This window comes from Columba livia, chromosome 11 (genome assembly GCF_036013475.1).
Source record: "Columba livia isolate bColLiv1 breed racing homer chromosome 11, bColLiv1.pat.W.v2, whole genome shotgun sequence".
NCBI lineage: Eukaryota > Metazoa > Chordata > Aves > Columbiformes > Columbidae > Columba > Columba livia.
In genome coordinates this window covers 16250615-16275826 of record NC_088612.1, presented here as the reverse complement: position 1 = coordinate 16275826, position 25212 = coordinate 16250615, and the positions used below count along the sequence as shown (strand labels likewise).

Genomic DNA, 25212 nt, shown 5'->3' with positions numbered 1-25212 from the left:
TTTAACGCATGTGCGTGAGTGCCCCAATCCCCAACGGGCAGAGGCTGTCACGTGAGTCTGGCGGCCTATGCGCTTCCGGGTGGCAGGGCGGCGGCGCCGCGCAGAGGGCCCTTTCCGCGGCGCGGGCGAGGCCGCGGTCCGTCCCGTCCCACCTCCCGCCAGGTACGGCCGCGGAGGGGACCGTAGCGGCGAGCTGGGAGCCTGGAGCCGTGGCCGCCGCCCAGCCGGGCTGTGGGGCGCAGAACGGGGCTGCGGCCCGGCCGCCCGCCGGTGTGCGAGAGGCGGTAGGGCCCGGTCAGGAGCCCCCGGGCCCCGGCGCCCCGCTCGGCGGCGCTGGCTCGAGCGTCAGAGCAGCTGCCGGGGCGCGGGGGACGCGGCGAGCTGGGGCGGCCTTCGCGGGAGCGGAGCGGGCTCCTTGAGGCCCCGCTCAGCCGGAGTCGCGGTCACTGTGTGCGGTGTGTGGCCGGTGCGGGGCGCGGCGCAGGGAAGAGGTTTGAGCACGTAAATGTTAAACTTGAGCATCGTTTTCCTTGCCCCACGCGGGAGCAGCACGAACTTCAGCCTCATTTTCATTAATGTGGGTGGCAGTTTGTCTTCGGTTATGGAGACTTCGTCATAGTAAAACCAGAAGATGTCAGCACTAGCACAACAGCTTTAGAAAGACTGTTCTAAACGCTGCTTTAGTTTCTATAAGCAGAAATAGTAGATTTTTTTCCCCCTGCTTTGTATGCATTTGTAATAGTGATGTAAAGTTATTTAGTAGTTAACTTTAAAGTCAACACTTTTCTAACTTTCCTGAGGTTACCCTTCCTTCTTAACTTCTCATTCTTCTAGGTGACAAATGATAGTGCTTTCCTGCCTGAGGCTTTAAGGTGAAGTATCCAAACCAACTACTTAGTCTGCATGTTTAGTAAGATACTGACAACCTGAATTCAGCTTATCTGATGTTGATCTTGGAACTTGACTTCTAAGTTGTTTGCAGTTGTACCACCTGGTATTTAGTGAACAATTGCTTTCAAATCTACCTTAACGAGAAGTTGCTGATGAGAATTCTGTAAGTAATGTGGGAAGTGTTTTGTCTTAAACTTCGATTAGAGCACGAGTGACTTTTAAACTCTGTGCCTGTCTTGGTGTATCAGCTGTATCTCAGAGTGATGGAATACATGGAGGTTGGAATTGCTTTTGCACTGAAATGTTGTAGGTCTGAAATCAATAGATGTTACTTGGTGTTTAGTTTTCTTCAAAAGTATGGTCAGAAAACTACTAAGGTCTTGGAGAAAACCCAATTTTAAACTGCCTTGTGGGAACTGTGTTGTGAATGCAGTGCAGGTGAGTGCAGGAATAGCATCTCACAGCCACCAGTGCAGTGGTAGGGTTGGTTTTCAGTGTGTTGTGTGGCTTTTGGTTTTGTTTTTTCCTTCCTGTCAGTTTTTTTGTTCATTTCTTCATCTGTTCCTTAAGAATGAAGTCATCAATTTAGGTTTTTTCTAGGTTCAGTGTCTGTTAGCTTGCAGTGAACTGCATGTTTGCATCAGATGGTGTGTTCTGTACCAACTGTAACCACTATATTCTGTTGGCGGTGTAGGTTACCTTGTGAAGTTTCTTGTGCTTCATTTCAGTGTCCCAAAACAAATGCCTAAAGGACTGTGCACATAGTCACTGTTACTACTGGTCAAAATATGATCTCGTCTTCAAGCAAATGCTTAAAAGTCATTGTTGCAAATGCTCAGCAGCTTGGTACCCAGGAGAAACTGTATGCTAAGAATATCAACATCTTAATGAAAGGGAGGACATGCTGCTTGAATCACATGACTTTGCTCATGAAACAAGAAGTTACTCCAAACAGCATATTAGTCAAAAAGTACAAATAGAAAGAGCTGGGAGGAATATTGCTGGGGGCAACTTCTTGGAGATCGTGTGCCCAGGCACATCCTGCCAGCAACCGAGCGGTGCTGCGGCTCAACAGCTCAAACAAGGGGAGCCTGACCTTTAAGAGGAACTAGGTCGCTACCTTCTAGAAATGTTATTTCCATTTTCTGGGTGAGGGAAGCAGTGGCATGTCAGTAAAATAAACTTAAGTTTTGGTTATTAGTGTTTAATTTGTCCCTGATGGTGCAGTTTTACAACAAAATCAGTCTTTTAACTTTTTTTTTATTAATCAGCTTGTGTAGTGTAACTTTAAGCATTACAGGATGTTTTAAAATCAGTCTGTGGTTGTTATCAGATCAGAACAGAAATTGAGATTTGTCATGAAAGGTGATCCTACAGAACAGTAGATGTAGCTTGTTTCTCTTTAGCCATGTAAAAAATAAATTCTCTCTGGCTTAATTAGAAGTATGATTGCATTCAAACTTGGTTCTTACCAATGTTCTGTGTTGATTTCTCCTTTGCATTTAAAAATAGCATTCAGTTTTCCTATTTTGATTAGTGTTGATTTTCTTAACATCTTCATTGATAAGTTTACCTGTTCCTATCAATCTTTAGGCCAACACAGCCCAGAGTTTCAACTGGCTTGGACTCGTATGTCAGCAGAATGGCTTTTTGTGTTCCATTGTTGAGGATTCCTTGTTACTGGTGATGGGTGAGCCTGAAAAAACACAGCTTGACTTGCACATCACAGGGTGAGTTCTCTGAAACCCTTTCTGAAAAGTATTTGCGTGGGTGATGGTGGTTTGTTTTTAAGAACAGGGTTGTATTTTATATCTAACCATCTGGGTGATCTTTTTTCTCAAGGTACACACTTACTTAAGATCTCCTAAGGAATCTTGAGAGCTGTCATGTTTCTTATACTTTGAAGTGAACTGGTGTAATCCTAAAGGATGGGTCAGGTTGCTCGGGGCATTGATTTTTAGCTGAGGGGCTGGTACTGCTTGAGCAGGACATTGGACTACATGAGATCCTTTTCAATGTAAATTTTTGTATGATAAACCATTCCATAAGCATTTTTGTAAGGAAAAAAAATAATTGAAACATACCATAAACTTTTGCCTGTTTGGTGGTTTGTGTTTGGTTTTTTTTGTTGTGTTTGTTGTTGGGATTTTTTCTGTGTAATACCTTCACTTGGCATTAGATGAAAGGGTATGTTGCAAGCACAGGAATGACAAAATTATGGAACTAGCATTTTCTGTTCTGTTCCTGCAGCTCCTCTTTAGCCCACTGTCCTGAAGACAACAGGTTCTGGCTGATTAGGAGTCTCTACTAGCAACTCAAGTTGGCTGGAGAATGGAAGGTGTTGAGTTTAAGGAAGAATGGCAAGATGAAGATTTTCCAAGGTTTTAGATTTTTTTTTAAAGTAATTCAAAGCAAATACATAACATCTAGAATAAGCTACCTCTTCAGCTTTCTGGTGAACTAACACTCATTAATAATCTTGAAGTGAATTTCCATTAAAATAGTAGTCTCAAAGGTTTTGAGGTGTCATGGTCTGAAAAGGGATCACTTCATGTTCATGTGTGGTTGTGTTAATACAGGAATGCCACTGTTGAAGTTTCCAGTGTTACTAGAGTGAAAACTTGTAAGTTTGGCTTTGTTTTCTGTGCTAATCTGTTGCAACTACATTGTTTGCATATTATTACCAGTGTCTGAAGGCCCAAATATTTCATTAAGCAAGAGTTTTAACAATTACAACTGCTACAAATGTTTTGGCCTACAAAGAAACCAAAACAGCTGACTTCAGAGGGCAGCCTATGATAACATGACTAAACTACTTATTTCTGAAGCAAGAACATGACAAGTTTTCTTAAGGATGACACACACTAGTAGCAACCAGTATTTTGGCATTTGTCATGTCAATTGATAGTTACTTGAACACTGTAAAGGAATTTTCTGCTATTTTATTTTGTTTACTGGAAGCTTGAGCTTAGGCTATAAGTAAATTTAGTTCAGTACCATCCCACAGTGTTTTTGTTAGCAATGTGCAAGTCAAAATAGTTCAAGTTATGTAACAATAGCTTCTACTTTGTCCCTTAGACCCCTGCCAGAGGATGATCCTGTTGAGTCAGATATATTGGCTGCAACTGGAACAGAAAGTGAAGCTGGTAAGAACATTCTGCTCCAGCCAAGCTGACCGCTTCCTTCTTAGATGGCTGTTTTAAAGCTCCACTTTGTTTTAGAGTGGTTTTGGGATTGTTTTTTGTTTTGAACCAGGCCTGAGGAAACAGCATTTTCAATGACATTTTTGTATGTGAAGGGTGTTAAAAACATCTTATCTAGAAAGAAAAGTGTTTTGGAATAAAATAGGAGGCTCTTCATCCTCCCTGTGAACAGAGCTATCAAGGTAATACTGGATGAAAATGAATTATTGCACTCACTTTCTGGCCTGTTGAAAAATCTTGCTTCATTTTTTGGCCTCTGTGCATCAGTTAGGGCCTACCTTAGCTTTGCCCCAAATTTCAGGCCTTTGTGACCTTTTAAGAGTGTTGCCTGTCCAAATGTTCAGAGGGAAAATAATACAGACAGGGTGGTGTTTTTTTTTTTTGGATGTTTAAAGTTTGTGGATCTTGTTTGTCTGCTTTAGTTGTGACATTCCCAGTGTTGGCTCAGTCATGTTGTTTTATTCCTGCTTTCAACTGCTGTCTAAATCACACAAGTATTTGCCTCATGTCTCAAACCTAACAGGTTCTTTAATTTTCTGTCCTCACTGTTGTCTGTCAGCCTTGTTTTTGCAATTGTGTATTTCTTTCATCAAAGGTGGTTATGATGTTACCAATACCTAACCTAAACAAGGGCAAGGGACATGAATCTATTGCATTATTTGCAAGACTTATTTAGTGTAATACCTAGCACAACTTGTGGTACACTTTGCTATTGCTAGCATGGGTAATAATTGCTTAGGTGGTGACAGCACTTCAGGTTTTTCTTCTGTAGAGGGAGTGTGGTGGTCTGCTACTGTGGTTCATGTGTGTGCAGTCAGGTAAGCTTAGGGCCTTGAGGACTTGAGAACTTTGGCTTCCAAGTGCTGTTCACTTCATCTTGTGTTTATTGCAAAGATGCATTATTTAAATTACGAGCATTAACTTGCAATGCATTCTGAGAATGCACTGTGCTCTTCTGTCTTGCCAATATGCTTATCTAAACTCACTTTAGCTTTGGAAATAAATAATTTGCCTTTTTAAATACAGGGGTCAATGCAACCAAAGCAAGGAAGAAGCTAACGGCTCCAGATATCAGCTTAACTTTGGATCACAGTGAGGAATCTGTTTTGTCTGATGACTTGGATGAGAGTGGGGAGATTGATTTGGATGATTTAGATACTCCTTCAGAAAACAGCAATGAGTTTGAATGGGAAGGTAAGTATTTTGTTTCTTTTGTCTGATGCCCTAAAATATTTGTTTCCTTATGTGCAGGTCAACAGTTTTTCAGGTGGAAGATAACTATCATTTAATATTACAAGAGGAAATTATAAAGGAAGTGATTAGATTAGAAATTGGAAATAGGCACAATGAATTTTTAAAGAGCAAATCAGACCTGGACTGGTTAGTAAACAGGCAACATAATAATAGCTGTAATTCCAAATAAACTTAGGTGAATGTTATTAAACGCCTGCAAGACTCAGTTATGGAAAATCCTCTCCATTACATCATGTTTTTAGAAACAAACATGGGTTAAAAAAAAATCAAAGGCATTTTACAGGTATTATAGATAAGTTTTAAATGGAGGTGAACCATATAAAGGAATATAGATCAGATAAAAATTGATGAATTGCAAACCTTTGTATTTGAGGACTGAACGGTGTTTTTGACAGTACTAACACCTGTTCTCATATCTTACTGTGGTGAGAATGGCGAAAGGTCAGTACCTTTTGAGTGTACGTGCTTTTTGGATTGGCTGGAAGTGGGAGAAGAGCCTCTATTTTTATGTCAAGGAATTCTGAAGTGACTTAATAGGAAGTTAACTTAGGTCATTGCTAGCATGGCTATAGCTTAATTTTAAGAAACAGAGACTTCATCTTAGTCTTATGCAGGACCTTGAGATTCTACCCAGTTTCATTTGAGGTTAAAAATTCGGTGTAGGTATTCAAGTACAAGTTTTAAACTTGCCATTTAGTTTTGTTTTTAGGCACTCTTACATAAGCCAAGAACTGTTGTATAGGTCAAACATTTGGAGTGTAAACTTCATGACTTAAGAATATCTCTAATAAATAAATATGTAAATGCTATTATATTTTATGCTGGAAATAAAATAATTCCTGAGTAAACGGGAAGCTTTCTTTTCACTGTTATATATGAAACACTACGTGTTCTTCATTCCAAGATAGCTTATAAATGGAGAAATGAACACTCTTTAGAACAAATTTGTTTTTAATATGTAAAGACATATTGCAGGTGAAGTTTTTTGTAACAGAGACTGTGGGTTTACCTATGTAAAAGGATTTTCATTAGTTTAGTGAAGAATTGGTATTTAGGGTTATTTTTACAATGATGCGGAGGAAATGTTCCAGATGTTTGTGCCTTGTATTTAAAAGTGGCTGAAAAGGGTTTCTGTCTTTTCTTCCTTTAATGCTGCTGCCTTCATTTTCCTGGAAGGATAGTTTCAATTAACAGCTTTGTCTTGGGAACAGACAACTAACTTGCAGTAGGTTTTTCTCGCTTTGGGTAAGGTCTATGCAACAGAGTAAAGAATCATAATTTAATTGGAGCAAATTGTTTTACAGATTGCTGTCAGCATAAATTTCATATATGTTGATCACACACACATTAATTTAATTTCCAACAGATTTGCTTGCATGTCTGCTTGCAAGGTACTGTCAATGTTTTAAATCATGCTTTTATGTAAATCTGTGATCAAGCAACCTGTGTAATTATCATTGGAGTTAACCACTTTGTCTATTAGTATTTTGGTGAGATTCATCAAGGTCTGTGTTCTGAAAGCCTACAATTAAATAGGCTACCGATATGAATGTAAATTTGTCATGTACTTTAACATAGGAAATTACAGTCAGTGGATAACAGCCAACAGTGTTTTGATAAAGTATATCTGACACCCATGAGATGCTATTTTGTAATGACTGAAGGAAGTCAGCTGATATGTCTGACTAGATAAAGAATATTAAAACAGATTAGATAGCAAAGTGGTTAACTGGTGTTGTAACTGATTGTCACTACACATAGTATTCATAATGGATCTTGAACGTGTTTTAACTTTGACAGATGATCTTCCAAAACCAAAAACTACTGATGTAATTAGGAAAGGATCACTTACTGAATACACTGTGGCAGAGGAGAAGGATGATGGTCGACGCTGGCGAATGTTTAGGATTGGAGAACAGGACCATAGGGTGGACATGAAGGCAATTGAACCATATAAAAAAGTTATCAGTCATGGTGGTAAGGATTAGTGATGTGCTGAGGGGGAACTGTTGAGAAACTACTTCTTGAAGCTGAGTTGTGGCACAGGAAGAGCTTTGGCCATAAAGACTCATGATGATTCATTAGTTGCAGTATTAAAGCATATAGTTGATTTAATGTGTCCCCCCTATTAAATTAAAGTTGCAAAATACACATGTTCAAATAAAACTACTAACATGCACATATGTGTTAAGACGTACTTTTCTATTCTACAGTGTTCTACCAGTATAATTCTTTGGTTTTAAGAGTGTTTAAAGCATTAACTGTAGGCCTACTAGGGCATAATCAATTTAATGACTCTTTCCAACAGTCTGTGGAGTTTAGGTTGGAAAATGTTAACTATATGAAATGTCATTAAATATACTGAGATGTTGATTGTAGGTACAGCATTTGACTTACATCAAATTAAGCCATTTCTTTAGAAGTAGACAAACTTGAAAAATAAATCTTGAGGTTTTTTCACTATATGAATGTCCATATAGAATAGATGCTTGTGAGTTTCTTAAGGTAAATAATAAAAAAACCCCTTACAAGCACTTACATGCTTGACTTTGTAAATGTAGTCAACATATATTCGCCTTTGTCACTACTGCTGCTTTTTTCTTTCTTTTTAGGTTATTACGGTGATGGGTTAAATGCCATTGTTGTGTTTGCAGTTTGCTTTATGCCTGAAAGCAGCCAGCCTAACTACAGATATCTGATGGACAATCTATTTAAGTAAGTCATCATCTGCCTCTGAATACTGTCTTAATCTCACATTGTGAAACTTAGTATTTTGATGTAAGGGCAATTACTTCTGTTTTTTTTAATGAAGCTTTTTATATTTCACATGAGGAAAAGGTAACAAAGGGAAAAGCAAGTACATCTGCTTCCAGGGGAAGGAAAAAAAATATTAGATGTTGCTCAACACTGTAGCCAACTCTATATTTTTTTTTAAAATGTATTTGAGCATTACTAGAAGTTACTTTAATGTTCAAGATATTAGCTTGAAAGTTTTCTTTGCTTGTCTCTGCAGATATGTAATTGGCACTTTAGAGCTATTAGTAGCAGAGAACTATATGATAGTTTACCTGAATGGTGCAACAACACGGAGAAAAATGCCAAGTTTAGGCTGGCTTAGGAAATGTTACCAGCAAATTGATAGAAGGTAAGAAACTCTGCAGTGTTTTCTTACAATACTCACATGCTCAGTGATGTACTTATTTAGGAAAACCCGCTGTTTAATGCGGTGTCTGGTACCTACTGGTTAAGATTTAATTAACCAAATTGCTTGGTGTATTGAAAACCTCTTTCTAAGCTAGACAATGTGGAATAATGCTACAGGCATGCCTAGGTTTTCTTGTTGTGTTTTTGGGTTTTCTTTTGTGGATTTGTTTGCTCTTTTTTTTTTTGGTGAAAATAGTTTTAGACTACTGAGTAGTGTTACCATGTAGAATATCTTTTAAACTTCATGTATTAATATGATAAGGTAATGAGAGGGGTCCTTTGTGAACCACTTAATCATTAGTTGTGTAAAAAGATTCAAATAAACTTCTTTAGAATGTTATTTCCTTGTCATTGCTGTCAAACTGATACTACATCTTAAATTTCTGTTACACAGCTGGGAGATATTTTTTCTTCTGGCAGATGGTAATTTCTAATAATGGAATGTTAGAATACTAGATTTATGCAACAGTTCTGCTTGCTAAAACTTTTATATATATGAAAAAACCCTTGTTGTCAGGCTACCTTTTTGTTCTAGTAATTATGTCCACTGTTTGGATTCTTCAGGTTAAAGAAAAATCTGAAATCATTAATCATAGTTCATCCTTCCTGGTTCATCAGGACACTTCTGGCCATCACAAAGCCTTTTATTAGGTAATACTCTGGAAGCTATTTCCTTTTTTTACAAAAATAATCCTAGCAACTTTTTACTTTAAACTTCAAAAACTGTTTTAATATTGACCTACTGAAAAATTTTAAAGTTGTAACTGTACCCTGCATTTGTTCTTCCACAGCTCAAAATTCAGCCAAAAAATTAGGTATGTCTTTACCCTGGCAGAACTAGCTGAACTCATCCCCATGGAATACGTTGGCATCCCAGAATGCATAAAACAGTACGTTTTATTATTCAAACATGTTCTACACTGATCATGTTTTAGAACTGGTATAGACCTTATTCAAAGATTGGTTTGAATGTAATACTTTGCATTTAATAAAATTTAATTTAACTCAGATCATTGCCGTTTTTAGGAGGAGTATCCATGGTTGACCACATTACTAGCTACAGTTTGGCATGCAATAGCTTGGATAGTAAAAATGCTAATGTGTAGGGGTTTCACAGATAGTGCCTCATGTAATTACCAAGTCATGGTATGTGAATTAGTCTTCTAGAGAAAAACCTCATTCCAGTTGTTCCACCCCTTAGTATACTAAGTTGGCTTGTGAGTGAGAAACTTTGGGCATGTTGATACTGAAGTTATTTATAGTATCTTCAGTGTTCATGCTAAAATGTGGAACAAGTTAAGTGGTAAAATATCACTTGGGTTGGGATTTCATTTAAAAGAAGAGCTGTGGTGGAAAAATGCTAAATCCCTACCCATAACAGTTCTAAAACTACTTTGAAGAAGTGAAGGCAGCATCAAAGTCCTTGGTTTTCTCCTCCTCTTTCCCTCCAGATATAAATACCATTTAATGTCAGCAAAACTCTGCTCTCAAAATACGATGGTGCTTTTGTCAATAGCATTTGTGGGTGCAATAATAGAGTAAAAACCATAAACTTATGTCTTAAAGATGAAAATACTGACAGTTCAGATGATAAATTGATCAGCCTATTAGAGGGTATAAGATACCAGACCTGTGGAGTAAGCATTGCTGTAGGTGATCACGAACTGGGAACTCCATAAGGAGAGATGGCATAGTCTAATAGTCTCACTGTGTGGACAGAAGGGCACTACCATTTTGAAGAAGTCCACAAATATACCCTCTTCAAATGACTGGTTATTGGAGTAAACATTCAGCTGATGTCAGTTGCAAAAATTTAAAATAGAAAAAACACAGTGGGTAGGAAAGACATGACAATACTGAAGTAGCCTTGTGCTATCTTTCAAATATATATATATATTTTTTTTACTGGGGCTTTTGAAGGATGTTATGAATATTCAGACTGACATTCCAATTCTTGAAAGACTCCTTTCTGTATTGATGAACCTTTAACTATTTTGCAAAGGCTGAAGTTGGTTGACTGATGGAGTTAATTCTCAGACTTCTGTGGAGGGTTATATCTGGCTTCAACCTGTTATGAATGTAGACTTAAAATTTTAGTGATGGATGTTGGTACTGTACAATAAGTTGTATTGAATTCATATGTCGTAACTGAATCTTAATGCTGCTTGTTTAATGCTTATATATGTTGGAGGTACAATATATTTTTTCTTAATTATATCAGTTTCAAAACTTGGTATGTTTTTACAAACTGTATTGACGCTAATCAGTTTGCAGCTTGTGTTGAATTTGGCCTTAATATGTTATATTTACTGAAATCAAACTTTTCCTCACCAAGGTATGAAGAAGAAAAGTTTAGAAAGAAACAGAAAAGGTATATTCATATTTTGATTAGGGTTGCATCTAGATAAGATGATTTGCACTGCAACTAACTCCCAGTTGATTGGCTTGCATAAAGGAATAAGCATTTGTAAATATAAACATGCACTAGTGACTAAGTTTTCATGCATTAAAGTAACTATAGTGCCTGCAAGTACAGCATATCATCTGAAGAACTCACCCTGGATGTTCAAACAGATATTTGTGAATAGTCTCTATTACACAAGATACTCACTTTTAAGGGGATACATGGATTCTCAACTGAATCTTCAAGAGGCAAAAGTAGTGTTTCTATATGAATCACTTAGATCAAGTTTCCCTGTTTCTAATAAGAAGTGATGTCTGAAAGTAGAGCTTATTTCAGGTGCTAAGCTATAGCTATGCATCAGCAGGGATGCAACTCTGGGAGAGGTTCTAATATTGAGTCTTGTGTTTTGTGTTTCTTGGTATTCTCTACCTTTTTAGTCATTAACTTGCACAGATGCAATCTAGACTAGTGTTTTTAGTGCTGTTTGTATTTGCAGTGCCTATGTTCCTTGCTAATAAACATTGGATTTTCATTTTGTTAATTTTTAGTCTGCTGCTAACTATTCAAGCTATTCCAGCAGCTGATGAAATTTGAATTTTTTTTCCACCATGTCACTAACAAATGTACAGAAAGGTTTTGCTACTGACTTTGCTTTTTTTTAATTTATTCTTCCTGTGTGTGCATAACTACTCCAATGCAACGAGCACTTTTTAGTGTCCCTGTTGATATTGTCACTCATAACTACCATCGCTTGTGTAAAAAGTAGTACATTCCTAAGTGAAACACGTATAGAGCTCACAGGCTCTATTGGAGACTGAGATGTTAATGCCCCCAATTGCTTTCAACCTGATTATTTATTATAATGGGGGAAAGGAGATGTGTTGAAGTTTAGATACTGAATTTGTTGTGGATGGCAGTAGGAATTCTTTGGCTATGTGTAAGAGACACTTCAGAAGTTGGAATTTGATATACTTCTGTGGATTTCTGTTGTCATGATGTATGTTCATGCATAGCTTGTTTGCGTTAACTTACCATATTTTCTTACACTTTCTGTGATTAGTCCTTTAAGTCACGTCAAAACTTGCTTTTCTAAGATAGAGCAGTGAGGACAGGGATGAGTTGCAGCTGTTTACAGTGCAGGTGAACAGGTCTTCAACTAAGACTGTTGCTTTTAGATGACAGTGCTCCAAACCTATTGGATCCATATGTACCATGTTCAGTTCTTACAGCTGCAAAAAAAGACCCAAAACTTGCCTCTACTTGTTATGGGTTCGTGGCCTAGGAAAAGTACATCTTGTGCAGGACTGTCAACCATCCACTGGTTTCTGCAAAGCAGTATTTTGTTTGCAATTCCCAAGGCAGATATTTAAAAACAACAACACAAACAAAAAAAAAAAACACCCACAAGCAAAAAAAACTCACCCCAGTTTTAGTAGCAGTTAAGGAGCCACTTTTCTTGATTTAACTAGAGCTGTTACATCCTTGGCTTAATTGCTATAACATGGAAGGTAATTCTGTGCTTATTCTGCAGTGTATTAATTCATCAAAGTGCTTGACGGTATTGTCATGTTACCTGTAAACTTGTAATCCTGCTTGCATTCATTAATAAAAGCACAGAACCTGCTTTTTTTTCTTCTGTAGTCAAACTTCACTTTTCACTTACACTTTTCAAATGCTTCCTTTTGAATGCTGTAGTTATTTAAATGGTTACTTAACAATTTGATTAATTCCTAGGGGGAGGTAGGAAAATTTTAAAAAATGTTGCAGCTGCATTTAATGGAAGTGTTAATATTTATTTACTAAAACCTTTTCCATATACAATCTCTGTTTTCATGTTAAGATGAATAGGTTTTGCTTAATATATGGGTTGTCAAACTAAACTACTTCTTAAGAGTTTTAATTTTACTGCTTTCTTTGCTAAGCAGAGTTGACCAAGAGCTGAATGGAAAACAAGAGCAGAAAAGTGAACAGTAAGTCTGGAGTCCAGACGAGACTGAAGAATATGCAGATGGAATGATGCTATTTTTGCTCTATTACAATGCATTCTTTCTGTGTGTATATTATATAAGCTGTTGCAAAAGGTGCTTGATTTCTTTGGACTAGCACACAATGGACTGCTTACTGCTGTATTGGTTTGTCTTGACTTTAACAGCTATGTTTATGTAATCATTTTGTATTGCTAAATGTCAAAGAACTCTGTTTTCAGAGGATGTTCTTGCAGTTGTTAATCTAAATGATGCATGTTCTTCAGTAAAATATTTATATACCTAGATGTTAAAGGAAAGAGATAATATATATTTATATGACTGAGCAATATATTGTGTGTACCTGCTGAAGAAATTTGTTTGCAGGTAGACAAGGCCATAAGTTACTTGTTGTTATTGTATAAATTTGTCTTGCTGTAAATGGTCAAGTGCATTTCTTTGTTGTCACAGGAACTTTAATTTGTTTGGATATTAACAGTCACATAATGTATTCTTTCACAAATGTGAAGGTTTTGTTCACAGAGCTAATACAAGCAGTACTCATTTACCTCACCAGAACGAGCTTGAGCTTTGGTGTCTTTTAGTCCATTTTTCAGAATGCAGAACTGCAGTTCTGTGAACTTCAGTCTGGCCAAAGGGCTTAAACCTAAGCCACAATAGAAGCTGAACTGTTTGAATAGCTGGTAAGATATTGATATTGGACGTTTCTCAATTTAAGTTGCAAATTTAGGTTGTGCTTCAGTAAATCAAGCTTATCGCAGCTACTAGTAGGAAATGAGTTCACTGCAGTTCTTCCTGGGAGAATATTGGTTGTCACCAGTAGGAACTCCGGTCGCACTCAGTAGAGCTTGGGAGTTGCATACATACTCTAGCCATATCATCAATTGTTTGCAGAGGTATGGGGAGTCTTATGCTACCTGTGTCATGCTTGTAGGTGAAACTTCTGTTTCTAAAGCTCTTACTTTGGCATATGATACCAGCACTAATGTCACTTAAAAAAACATATTTAAAGGTTGAGGGTTTTTTCTCTCCCCACAATGGTAGTAAACCTGTGTAAACCTTGTTCTTGGACACATGACTATTGTTCATAGGTTTATTGGGACAACGATAATGCACTGGTTGATATGATGAAAAAGTTTGTAACATCTTTTGATAGTTATTGCTGTTTCCCTGTAAGAACAGGTGTATGCAAAAAAAATCCACTGAGGAGTTAAGCAATATAATATTGTAGCAAATGTATTAAATCTTCGCTTTTGTTTTTTATTGTGCTGACAATTTTGTCTTAATTCCGAAAATACTGGTTCTCGATTATATGAAAGGTTACTGTTGTACAGTTATTAAAAAAAAAGTTGCATTCAACTTGATTGCTACCTGCCACTGCTAATCAAAGGAGAGTTCTGTGGTTAAGACTTATTACCAATTAATCTGTTGTCTCAAACGATACCTGTGTAGAGTATACTCATTATGTCTCTAGGAGCTTAAGTCTGCAATTCAGAGACTTTCATCTCAAGATAGAGGTAATTTTGTTACAGTAGCTTCTGTATCACAGTTTCAAAGAGATTAATATGCAGGTTTGTTCTCTTTCTCTAATTTCAAGTTGCCTTGCATCCGTTTCATCACGTTTGGATCTTGCATTGAAAGCAGAACACAAATGTGAGCAGTTTCTTTGGGGCTGTCTTAATGTAAAGTTCCACTTGGTGAATTTGACACAGCCTGTTTACTCCTGATACTTGCAGAGGTGGTTGTGCGTGAACATGCAAACCTGTAAACCTTCCTGATTTTGACTGATTCTATGTGGCTCCTAAGCTAGATACTAAGCATTGTGATCATCTAATTTCAAAATTTTCCTGATTAAAAAAGTATTATTCTCAGTAAAATCATGTTCTTAGTGGAAGGATAGTTCTATATGTCTGGTTCCTTCCTGTGTGTATAGTGCAGTATAAAGTAGCCAGTCCTCTGCATAGGCCATATTAGCAAATGATGGGATTGTCATTGTTGTCTCTCGTGGTGGCTGAGTGATTCTACAGTTCCATGCTGCAGTAGCGCTGTTTCTTTTTGGAAATGTATATGTGCTTACCTAGTGATTTCTGTAGGATTTTTCTGAATGAATATACAACATGACAGATTTTCTGTCCCTAAGGATAGCAACTTGAGAAACAGTTTCAGTACAGATTTATTCCCCTCTGACCTTTTGCAACCCATCATTTAATGGTGAGGTGGATGTTTACAAAAAGAGAAAAGAGAAAAGGTCCTGAGGTTATCTTGGACACAAATGGGTAGCTTTTTTTGTCACACTTATATTAAATCTGTAAAATAATATATTTTAATATTTAAAAACATGAAAAGTTGGAATGTCTTAAATGTTATTTGAAAACCTGGATCACTTAGTGATAAGATACTGTATTGTACAGAATTCACCTTTCAGTGATACTTCATTCTAGAAGTAAAACTTAGGTTGCCAGAACACAGTTAGGGCCCTGACAAGAAAATATAATTTGCTAAGTCACTAATATACCTTTGATTTGAAGATCTCGTGAGTTTGTTTATACACACACTGTGGGATTGGACTAGATGATCTTTTGTGGTCTCTTCCAATCCCTAACATTCTGTGATACATGTATATGTGTATATATATGTGGTAATAATTAATTAGTTACCTTCTGTTATTACTGTGTGCAACTGAAATGGAGATGTTTGAGTGGCCTTTCTGTGCGTAGATGTGACATTGTATAAATTGATTTCTACAACTGGGTAAGTACAGAGGTGGCAAAGATATTTTAGAGAAAGTGTCGTTGAAAGCTGGTGTGGGTAGACTGTATATTGCTTGAAGGTTCTTGATGTCCTGTGTAGCATGGCAAAGCTGTGTTCTGTTGGAAGGTAGTGGAGGAGAATGTATGAGGATTTAGTGCTGAAGCAGACTGAAGTCTTTGAGACTCTGGGATGTTAAAATGGAGGAAAGTTTTTGGTTCCAAAAAGCTTAGAACTAGTTAGAGTAATATGTAACCTGCTTCATAACAATGCAGTTTAGCTTTTTTATTTTTTTTCAGTGAAATAGTGAAGAATAGTACTTCTTAATGTGAGGAACTTTGTGCTGAGAAACAGTAGTTATGTTCTGAATTGCACACAATTGCCTGTATTTGTTAGCACGTTTCAGCAAGTTTGTTGCATCGTGCACTTCAATGCTGTAATGAAAGCTTGAAACCTCTCAGCACTTGTCAGGCTTCAAGATTAGATGACATGTAGGTGGTGATGGAATCTTTTATGAAATGACCTTGAAGTGTGTCATAGGGAGGAGAGAGTGGCATTGGTGCCTAGTCATATGTCAGTTTCACTGATGTCATCTGCTTACATGTCTGTAGCTAACAGAAAATAATGGAACTACATTGTGAGTGGGCACTTTCTAAACTAAATCTGTCACAAATAAGTTTCTTGGTGAAAAGCATATTTCTTCAAGTGCCAAGTTTTAGGCTGTGTATTCTATGGATTTATACGGTATTTATTATGTAGAAAATGGCTTAAATGTATCACTTATAACAAACTGTTGTATTTGGAGATGATGTTAATTCTCAAGTTTTTCCATTCTCCCTCAGAAAGGTCTCATACGAGGATCAGAAGGGAGAGGGATAAGAGCTTGTGTGCTTTTTGTAACTACAGAAGTCTTACAGAGTTTTCAGTGAAAATTCTTAGTCCTTGTGGATGCAGGTCATTCTCTACAAGATTAGTTTCACTGGTTGTCAGAGACGCTTGAAATAAGTGCTTTAATTATACTTTTTAAGGATACCTGGTTTTAGTCAGAGTAGCACTCTGAAATATAAGGAATATTTAAACATTCGTATTCTGAAAGACAGATTTTGCAGGTTTCCTAGCTTCAAAATTGTAAGTTGAACTACATTGTTTCCCTTATCACATCTTGTTCTCTATATTGAGCAAACAGGAAAACAGGTCATTTGTGAATGAAGAGGATGCAGCCGTGATACAGTTTTTCATCGTTTCCCTCAAGCACTATTCTGAGATCAGTGAAATTGAAGCCATTCTTTGCTCAACTAGATCTGTTTTCAGTTTTGCGTTTTGGACTGCCCAGATCACCCTGATTTAAACATACTGGTGATTTTTTTTTTTAATTGAAAATTATCTGAGGAAAAGCTACTGGAGCATTTTCAGGAAGTCCTTACCTTACCATGCTCCTTACTGTAGCTTGCTCAGCTGCTAGTTCATATTTGACATGGAATTCCAGGTTAATAATTACAAAAACTATTCATAGAAGACAGGTGGTTACTTTCCCAGTGGCTCTGCCGTGTTTCTTAATCATCTGAACAAAGCCTTTTTATTAAAAGGAAAAGCCTGAGTAGGAGGGTGCTCTACTAGTTAGTTGAATAGTAAGATAGAAGGGGTAAGGCATTGTCTATTAGTAAACTTTAGTATGTGTAATATGGGCAACTTGCACTGATAGACAAAATGATGCTGCAGCAGTCATGCAAAAATATGGGTGGTGGATTGTAGATGATAAACTGGCTTAAATTGACTGCTACTATTCTTGACAGATGCAACAATTTTCCTTTGCCCCTTTGATATAGAACTATGTATGTGCAAGACTCTTCACCTACCTCTTAATGTTATGATCCTTTCTTTTCAAATGAGCTTGTTTTGTGTTTGTTCAAAGGTGTCATGGAGTAATGTGATAAACACAGTTCTGAACGTGCTGGCTTATGGGAAACTTTTTAAGTAGGAATAAAATAAATGCTATATCAAATAAATACCATTGGAGAAGGTCTGAATGTTTTATTTTACTACTTAGGAATATAGCAATACTGAGGCTTTTGTGATTGTATGCACTACTCCCTCCCTCACAAAAACATGAAATTTGGTTTCCAAAGCATTGTAGGTTCACTAGTTGTAGGGAAATGTAACAATTATTTTGAAGATATTTTTGGAGTGGAGTATTTTGATGGCTTTTGGCAGCATATACTATTAGAGGGAAATGGGTTTTTTTAGCTTAAGGAAGGCATGGACTTCAGTCATTTGAATAGGTAAAATAAACCTAAACCCGGAGATACACTTTGCCTGGCTGTTACTATATAACACTGGAAGGGTCGCCGCAGCATTAACCCGGCGTGTAACGCAGGTGGTGCTGGGGCCCGCCGCGCTGCTCCTGCAGCAGCCGCACTCCGCTGCGGGGCGGGGCCTCCGCGCTGCGCGCAGGATGAGGCCGGGCCCAACCCGCGCCGTTCCGCTTCCGGGTCACGGGGCGGGCGAGGAGGGGCCCCCAGCTGTTCGGCCGCTCGGAGCGGGTGAGGCTGGGGCCGCTGGCGGGGTCTGCAGCAGCGGGAGGGAGCCCCGGGGGGACGGCGCTGCCTGCGCGGCTCCCCCTTCCTGCGGCGCCGGCGGGGATGGCGGGTCGGAGCCGCCCGCCGCTGGGTTGCGGCCGCCGGGGTCTCCGGGGCCGCAGGCAAACGGAGCGGGGCGAGGAGGCCCGGCCCGGCCCGGCCCGGGGCCGGCGCGGGCGGGACGCGAGGCCGCTCGGTCCTCAGCGCTGGTCTGGACTCCCTCATCGGCTTCCTGAGCGCGAGGGGACGGAGACGGGTTTGGAAGCCGAACAGGCGTGAACAAAGGCGGCCCCGGCCCGGCGCGCCGCTTCCCTACCCGCCGGGGCTGAAGGCCGGTCGGTAGCGGCCGGCGGCTCCCCTGCCCCTGCGGCTTTCTGGGCGGGCCCTTCTGCCGCTCCGTACAGCTTGGTGCTCCTCAGCAATCGTCGTTGTCGGTCTGCGTTTGCGGAGCGGTTTTTAAAATTCTGTTTCCCCATGCTTTGGGTTGTACATTCAGGGTTCTGTTATGGTTTTTAATTTTTTTTTTCTTTTAATTAGAGCGAGGCCATAGCGGGCGTCCAGAGCACTGGATGATCGGAGCGTGTCCAGCCCGTCTCGATAAACCATGGCCTATCAGCTGTACAGGAACACCACACTGGGGAACAGTCTTCAGGAGAGCCTGGATGAGCTCATACAGGTGTGGGGGGGGTTGGGGCCCGGCAGTCAGCTTATACAAAAAGAGGTTAGTTATTAAAACGGCTTTGTGGCTGCTGTATTGGGGTAGTTACGACCAACATTTGGAAAACTTACTGTTTGAAATCGAAAGCTACTGATAGATTCTTCACATGAGAAGTCTTTTTGGTAACATCTTAGATGAAGGAAAATGTTTTATGTAAGTGGCATAATTCTCTGTGACCCAGTAAATAAAGAGCCAGATTAATGTAGAACACTGTAATCGATTTCCTCGTTTGTTTCCAATGAATATTTATCAGAAAAAAAATGTCGATAGCACAAAATATCATGTTAGCACATGGTTTCTTGTCTCAGCTAAACCAGGGAAAGAAGTAAACACAGGAACTTAATACTTCTGTAAATTGTTCTTCTAGACATCTGCCTCACATGAACTTTGTTTTGATGTTTTTAATGTTTACTGCATTTTTGAGTTTACTTTGAAACAACTCAAAACTTTTTTTTTAAACTACTTTAGTCACAGCAAATCACGCCTCAGTTGGCCCTTCAGGTGCTACTTCAGTTTGATAAAGCTATAAATTCGGCATTGGCACAACGAGTCAGGAACAGAGTCAATTTCAGGGTAAGATAACAATATATAAAAGTTCTTTATGAGGAACAGTAGCTACACATTGATGCGGAATGTTATTAAAAGCTGTGTGCTCTAAACAAAAACGAAGCTTCATTTTGACTCTGAAATAATGACTGTGTATGTGTATATTCTGTATGCAATTGTAAGGCTTGTTATCTTATTCTGCCAAGGATTTTTTTTTTTTAAGGAATGCAAAAATCAGAAACAGATTTGGTGGATGGATGAAAACCGGGAAAGGGGAAGAGGGAAGTGCTTTGGTGGGTAGCCTTGCCATCCTCAGTGTCATGCAGATGGGGAGGGAGACTTGTGCTTCTCTTAGTTGTACCTAGCAGAAGTGAGATGAGGCCAGAATTTCAGCCACGTCTGTGATGTGAAGAGACACTAGAGAGCTGTAGATCTACGCTTATGCAAGTCATTGGATCATTTCGTAATAATTTTCTGTACGTATGATAGAAAAAAATTGTTTCCCCAGACAGCCACCCTAATTAATGTCAATAGCCAGCAAATTGTTAAATGACGACTTGATTCTAATTTTGAAGAAAAAAAAGTTGGTTCTCCTGTTAACTTATGTCCTAATACTTCTACAGTCTCTGCAGAGCACATTAATGAAGCAACATGTTAAGATTTTAGACTTTTAAACCATATAGATATGTTAAAAAGAGCCTAACTTCTTTTCTCTAGCACACTTAACTTGCTTTGTGTATGTAACATGGTATAGAAAACTGTTCAGAATGTGTTCAGTGGAGAAATAAAAAAATATACTCAGAGCCTAAGTTCAAGACTATCAGTTTAAAAGATGTGAGGTTGAAGGCTAAAAGGTCTGCATATCAACATCCTCAGTAACAAATCAAAAGTGAGGGATACCTCTTTATGTCACATAGGTCAGTTTTGTCACGATTTCTTAATTTAAAGGGTTGCTTTATTTAAACAATTGCAGAATTCACATCTTGTTATGATCGCTGCTGTAACTGTGTATTCTTATGCCCCATGTTTTAAGAAATCTTTTCCGATACTGATCCTTTGTACGTGTTAGGAAAGTTATAAAACTTCCTAGCGTACCTGTGAAGCTTCCCCTTGGATAGACCGTATCACTACATGGTCTTGACAGTTTCAGCCACTGGAGGGCATTTAAACTACAGTTTTCCTTAGAATTGCTTTCTTGCCAAGTTTATATGCATTCAGGTTCACACTTGGCTTTATGGCAACCGTAGTTGTATAAGGTATGTAGTTCAGTAGATAGTAAACATATTTTCTGTTACTTTTGGGCTGTATCCTATAGATAATATCTCTTGTCTTTTTAAAGGGGTCTCTGAATACATACAGGTTCTGTGACAACGTATGGACATTTGTACTGAATGATGTTGAATTCAGGGAGGTCACTGAACTTGTGAAAGTGGATAAAGTGAAAATTGTAGCATGTGATGGAAAAAGTAAGTATGGGATATGATATAAATAAGCTGAGACACAAGACTTGATAATTTATAGAAAGCTTTGCCCAAATGTGTGATTAAAGCTAGATTGATTGTATTAGTCAGACAAAAGTAGGGTTCTGCATTCTCCTTCACATACGATGAGAAATGAAACAAAAACAAGCTAAATGCTTCCCTCACTCATAAGCACTGAAATGGGAATGTGTTACAGGCTGCTGCAAACCTGTTGTTGGGGAAAGTTTGAAGTAATCTTAATTGAATTTCTGTGTGGTGATTTTGCTAGTATTAACCCGTTTGTTAGAACACCACGATGTTTTGTTGTGTTCAAGGAGTGCTGCATTGGCCTGAGCAATGGTCTGAGAAAAATGTCTAAGCAATTGTTTGCTGTATTTGATAGCAGGTGACGCAAGCACATTAAAAGCTTATGCTAGCATTTGCAAATCATATTATAAGATTTCTATATTGCTTAATAGGGCCACTGTATGTACACTGCTTATGGGAGTTTATGTTCCATATCTGCTTGACTGGATTACTTTTGTCAATGTTCCTTGAAATTCTTTACTGAAAGAAAAAAGTTGTTTGGTGACTTGTGGCAAGCTGGCTTATAACTTTTAAAACCCTCAATGTGTCAGAATATCACTGAAGATTTGTGAAGTGGTGCCAGTTGTTTCATCCCTGCAGAGTGATGCTAAAAAGAAGTACTGAGAATGGAAAAGGCTTTATTTATTATAAATATACCCTAGACCTCTGAAACAGGTTCTCCATGGCTTCCTGATGCTGGCATGATTACAGTGATCAGTCCAAGTTGTAGTTCTACAGAGTAGAGAGGATTTATTGTTTGCTCAATTTCTGGTATTAGCCAAGCATATAATCTTACCCTGTTTATTTTTTATGTGTTATAGCTAAACCTTACTTTCCAAGTATTAATCACTTTCACCCTTGATAAAGTATACAGATAAGATGTAAAGAACTGGGTGACTTAAAGTTGCTGTTAACATTGCAGCCTTTTTTTCCCCGCAAGCTAAAAGAACGTAGTGAACACTGACTTGTCTTTCTCTGTAGACAAGTTAGATATTTTTTTCCATGGATCTAAGAACAAGAAAGCAGTGACGGTAGTAATACCAGAAATTGCACTGGTCTTAATTGGTGCTTCTGACAAAAGTTCAGAACAGATAATTGCTCTCAGTTGTTTTATGAAGATCATGCTCATTCTTGCATCTGTTTTAAAGTGCATAATAACGATAGCCCACACTTCATAGGAGCTTATGCTGCTGGATGTGCAAAGCCCTTTCTCATTAGTAGGCTGTGATTTAGCCAGATATGCTTAAAATGTGTGTCACTATGAGTTAGAGCAAAGCTGCTTCTATTTTTAATGCCTTAATAGGAAATGATGTGTGTGCACAGTCTTCAGGTTTTGTACTGGCTCTTTTTGATGTTGATAAGTGAAGCAGCACAAGCCGTTCATGCATAGCACTGATGGCAGTGGGGGGAATTGGGTAGGTACAGAACACGTTCTGAAGTGCTTGAGGAATGCTTTGGAGCTTGGGGAAGCTATTAGAGAATGATATTGGTTTTCTTTATGTTCAACTGTAGTGGGGGTATGTATTACTCACACTTCTTTTTTTCTTTTTTTTCCCTTCCCTAGACACTGGTTCCAATACTGCAGAATGAATAGAACTGTGGTTTGTCTGCAATGTTTTCTGCTAATATGCAGCACTTCCTGGAGAGAAGCGAGGAAAGGGACTGTATTGATACTTAATTCCTGTGATGCGGATGTGAGTTAGTCCGTGCTAGAAAGCCTCCCAATGAGAGCGGAAGAAATACTTGTAGCATTTCTTCAGTCTGCCTTCTAAGGCACGAATACAATGTTACCTTTTTTTGTTTTTTAATTTACAACAGATACTGTTGCCTTTTTTGTTCAAAATAATTTCTGTAATAAATTTTTATTTAAAAACTTGTGAATGAGTGATCATTGGAAACTTTGTTTAAAACCAGTCATTAATATCTATTCTCCCAGTATTGTTTAAGCATGTTTAGAGTAATGCTGCAAATGCAAAGGTCTTTCAGTTACAGAGTTCTGAGTATGGTTGTACTGATTAGTACTGCAAGAAATGGCTGTTTTAGGGTGATGGAGGAGGACACCAACAAAAGCGTAGTAGCTTGTGCTGGCCAATATATTTGCCTTTGTTACTGCATCTTTCTATATATAAATTTGTCCTTTTGGTACCTTCTGCTAATAACACACTGGCGCAAGTATCAAAGTTATTGCACAGCTCATCAAACTGAAATAATGAAATTGAGTCTCGTAAGATTGTACTACATTCTGAAGAAATGTTAGTGCTGCTTGTTTTCAGTTTAAGTGGAATACATTTAATTTGATTCCTGGCCAACAGGGTTTCAGTGAAAGAGGTGAGCTATGAATTCTGAGATATCAAATGGATAACTTCATTTCTTTAGACTTGTGCATTTCACTAAACTATTGAGAAACCCTTAAAATAGTTTCTTTGCTGGGAGTGCAATATACTGACAACTCATTTGTCTGACTTGGCAGTGACTGTTCCAGTGTGGTCATAGGAATGCTAGCTGCCTCAGCAGTGTCAAATTCATTTGCTTTTGACAGTAGGCTACGTAAAGACCACTGGAAAATGGAAACCATAGAGAAGAAAAGTCAGGGAGTAACTTCAGATCAGTCTAAATCTTTAGTTTGTACCAAAACTGGAGCATAATTTACATACTGAAATTTTTCTCTACACGTCAGTGGCCCAGTCTACTAATTGAAGTAAAAGCTTTAGTATCTCTTCTAATACCTTTACAGACTGATAAGTTATGGATCTTTAAGTCCTACCTTTGGACATCAAAGGATATATGAGGTCTGGTTAACTTCTGTTTCCCTCACTTCAAGTGAGAAAGGAGTTCACAAACTTGCTTGCTAGACTGTTTCAAGTATCATGTTTACCATTAATTTTTTTGTCTTGTATGTATGCTAAATGTCCTTTGCTGCAAATGGCAGATTGGTAAGTAACTGTTTTTGAAACCAGGAGAACAGACTGTTGCCATCATTTGAACAGCACAAGAAGTATCTGTTGAGATCATTATCTTAAAAGATGCAGATGTATATCTGTACTGTGGTTTTCTCTTTTTCTACATCAGACTCAGTCTTCTAGGTTTAAACATTTTTGTCCTCTAATATCATGTGATAAACTGAATTTTGCCCCTTACAAGTATAAAAGTTGGCTGTTCTTACCTTCAGTTCTTTGCAGTCTCTTCCTGTCTCTGGACAGAGGCTTCTCAGTCTCCAGTTCTCTGTAGCCTTTGGACTCCCTCCTAATGCAAACAATGATGTATCTGCTTTTGTTCTAGTTAAGTGTGCATTAGCGTATTTACTATAGCATTTTTCCATAAAAACAAATTTAATAGAGAAGCACAATTTTGATGTTAGGTTATTGTGGGGAATAGATCTATATTTAAATTTAATTGATACTCCTCTGTTAGGCTTCTGTTGTGTTTCAACAGTTGTGTATTACTACTTTGATACTTGCTGGCTTAGTGCTACCTTAGCCTTTAATTGAAAGGAAATGCAATGTTTAACTGAAAAAATAATGTAATTAATAGATATGCTAAGAAAAACTGCAAATGAAAGGAGAAATAATTCTGTTGACAAAGATGTCTGCTTCTTAGTAATCAGTGAAATTCAAATAAATGTGAGCAGGAACCAGAAATTATTATGTTCATAGTTCAGGACAACTTTACTGACTTGCTTAAAAAAAGCAGTAGTAATAGTCCCATTGAAGCCCTACGCTTGGTCCATTTGGAAGGAAAAAATGAGGAGTTACTCACTGTGCTGATGCGTAACAGTAATGTTTTGAACTGTATACACTACTTATCTGGTGATTCCTATTCAGCAGGAAAACTGAAATTTGAATATCGCCTTGCCATGTAAAGAAGCATTTGAAAAGGAAATGGGCATTCTGAAATGAGTTGAAATGTTCTGTACCTAACTCCTACTGCACTGAAAAAATGTGCAACTGTTTAAGTGACACTGATGTTCTCGATTAGCTTGTTTAGCCTGAGTTAAGTGAGTGGGAAAAAGTGACATAGATGAAAAAATATATGAATTGTTACAGATGCTGCTTAAGTGTTCTAAGACTTTCCTTTTGTTAATAGCAATGTAGTCTTAAAAGAAATGCACAATAGACTTCAAACACTTTTGGAGCAAC

At 38.2% G+C, this 25212-nt stretch overlaps 2 protein-coding genes across 10 annotated transcripts; both read left to right on the top strand.

The window, feature by feature from the left end:
* Positions 1–28: 28 nt before the first annotated feature.
* Positions 29–22953, top strand: BNIP2 (BCL2 interacting protein 2). Of its 9 annotated transcripts, none has more exons than XM_065076129.1 (16): positions 49–162; positions 835–872; positions 2485–2621; positions 3142–3272; positions 3970–4037; positions 5121–5288; positions 7149–7325; positions 7961–8063; positions 8362–8493; positions 9117–9203; positions 9344–9442; positions 10888–10923; positions 12882–18229; positions 18803–18941; positions 20869–20995; positions 22641–22953. In XM_065076129.1, the coding sequence occupies exons 4-13, from the start codon at positions 3223–3225 to the stop codon at positions 12928–12930; spliced, it is 969 nt and encodes a 322-aa protein (XP_064932201.1). In that variant the 5' UTR covers positions 49–162; positions 835–872; positions 2485–2621; positions 3142–3222; the 3' UTR covers positions 12931–18229; positions 18803–18941; positions 20869–20995; positions 22641–22953. The 9 variants fall into 9 exon arrangements, with proteins under 9 accessions (XP_064932200.1, XP_064932203.1, XP_064932208.1 ...); XM_065076130.1 differs by having other exon boundaries at positions 111–162; positions 835–1054; XM_065076128.1 differs by lacking the exon at positions 835–872 and having other exon boundaries at positions 29–162.
* Positions 18803–22953, top strand: GTF2A2 (general transcription factor IIA subunit 2). The gene is made up of 4 exons (XM_065076144.1): positions 18803–18941; positions 19452–19556; positions 20869–20995; positions 22641–22953. Exons 1-4 carry the CDS (start codon positions 18870–18872, stop codon positions 22664–22666), a joined length of 330 nt encoding a protein of 109 aa, XP_064932216.1. The 5' UTR covers positions 18803–18869; the 3' UTR covers positions 22667–22953.
* Positions 22954–25212: the final 2259 nt, after the last annotated feature.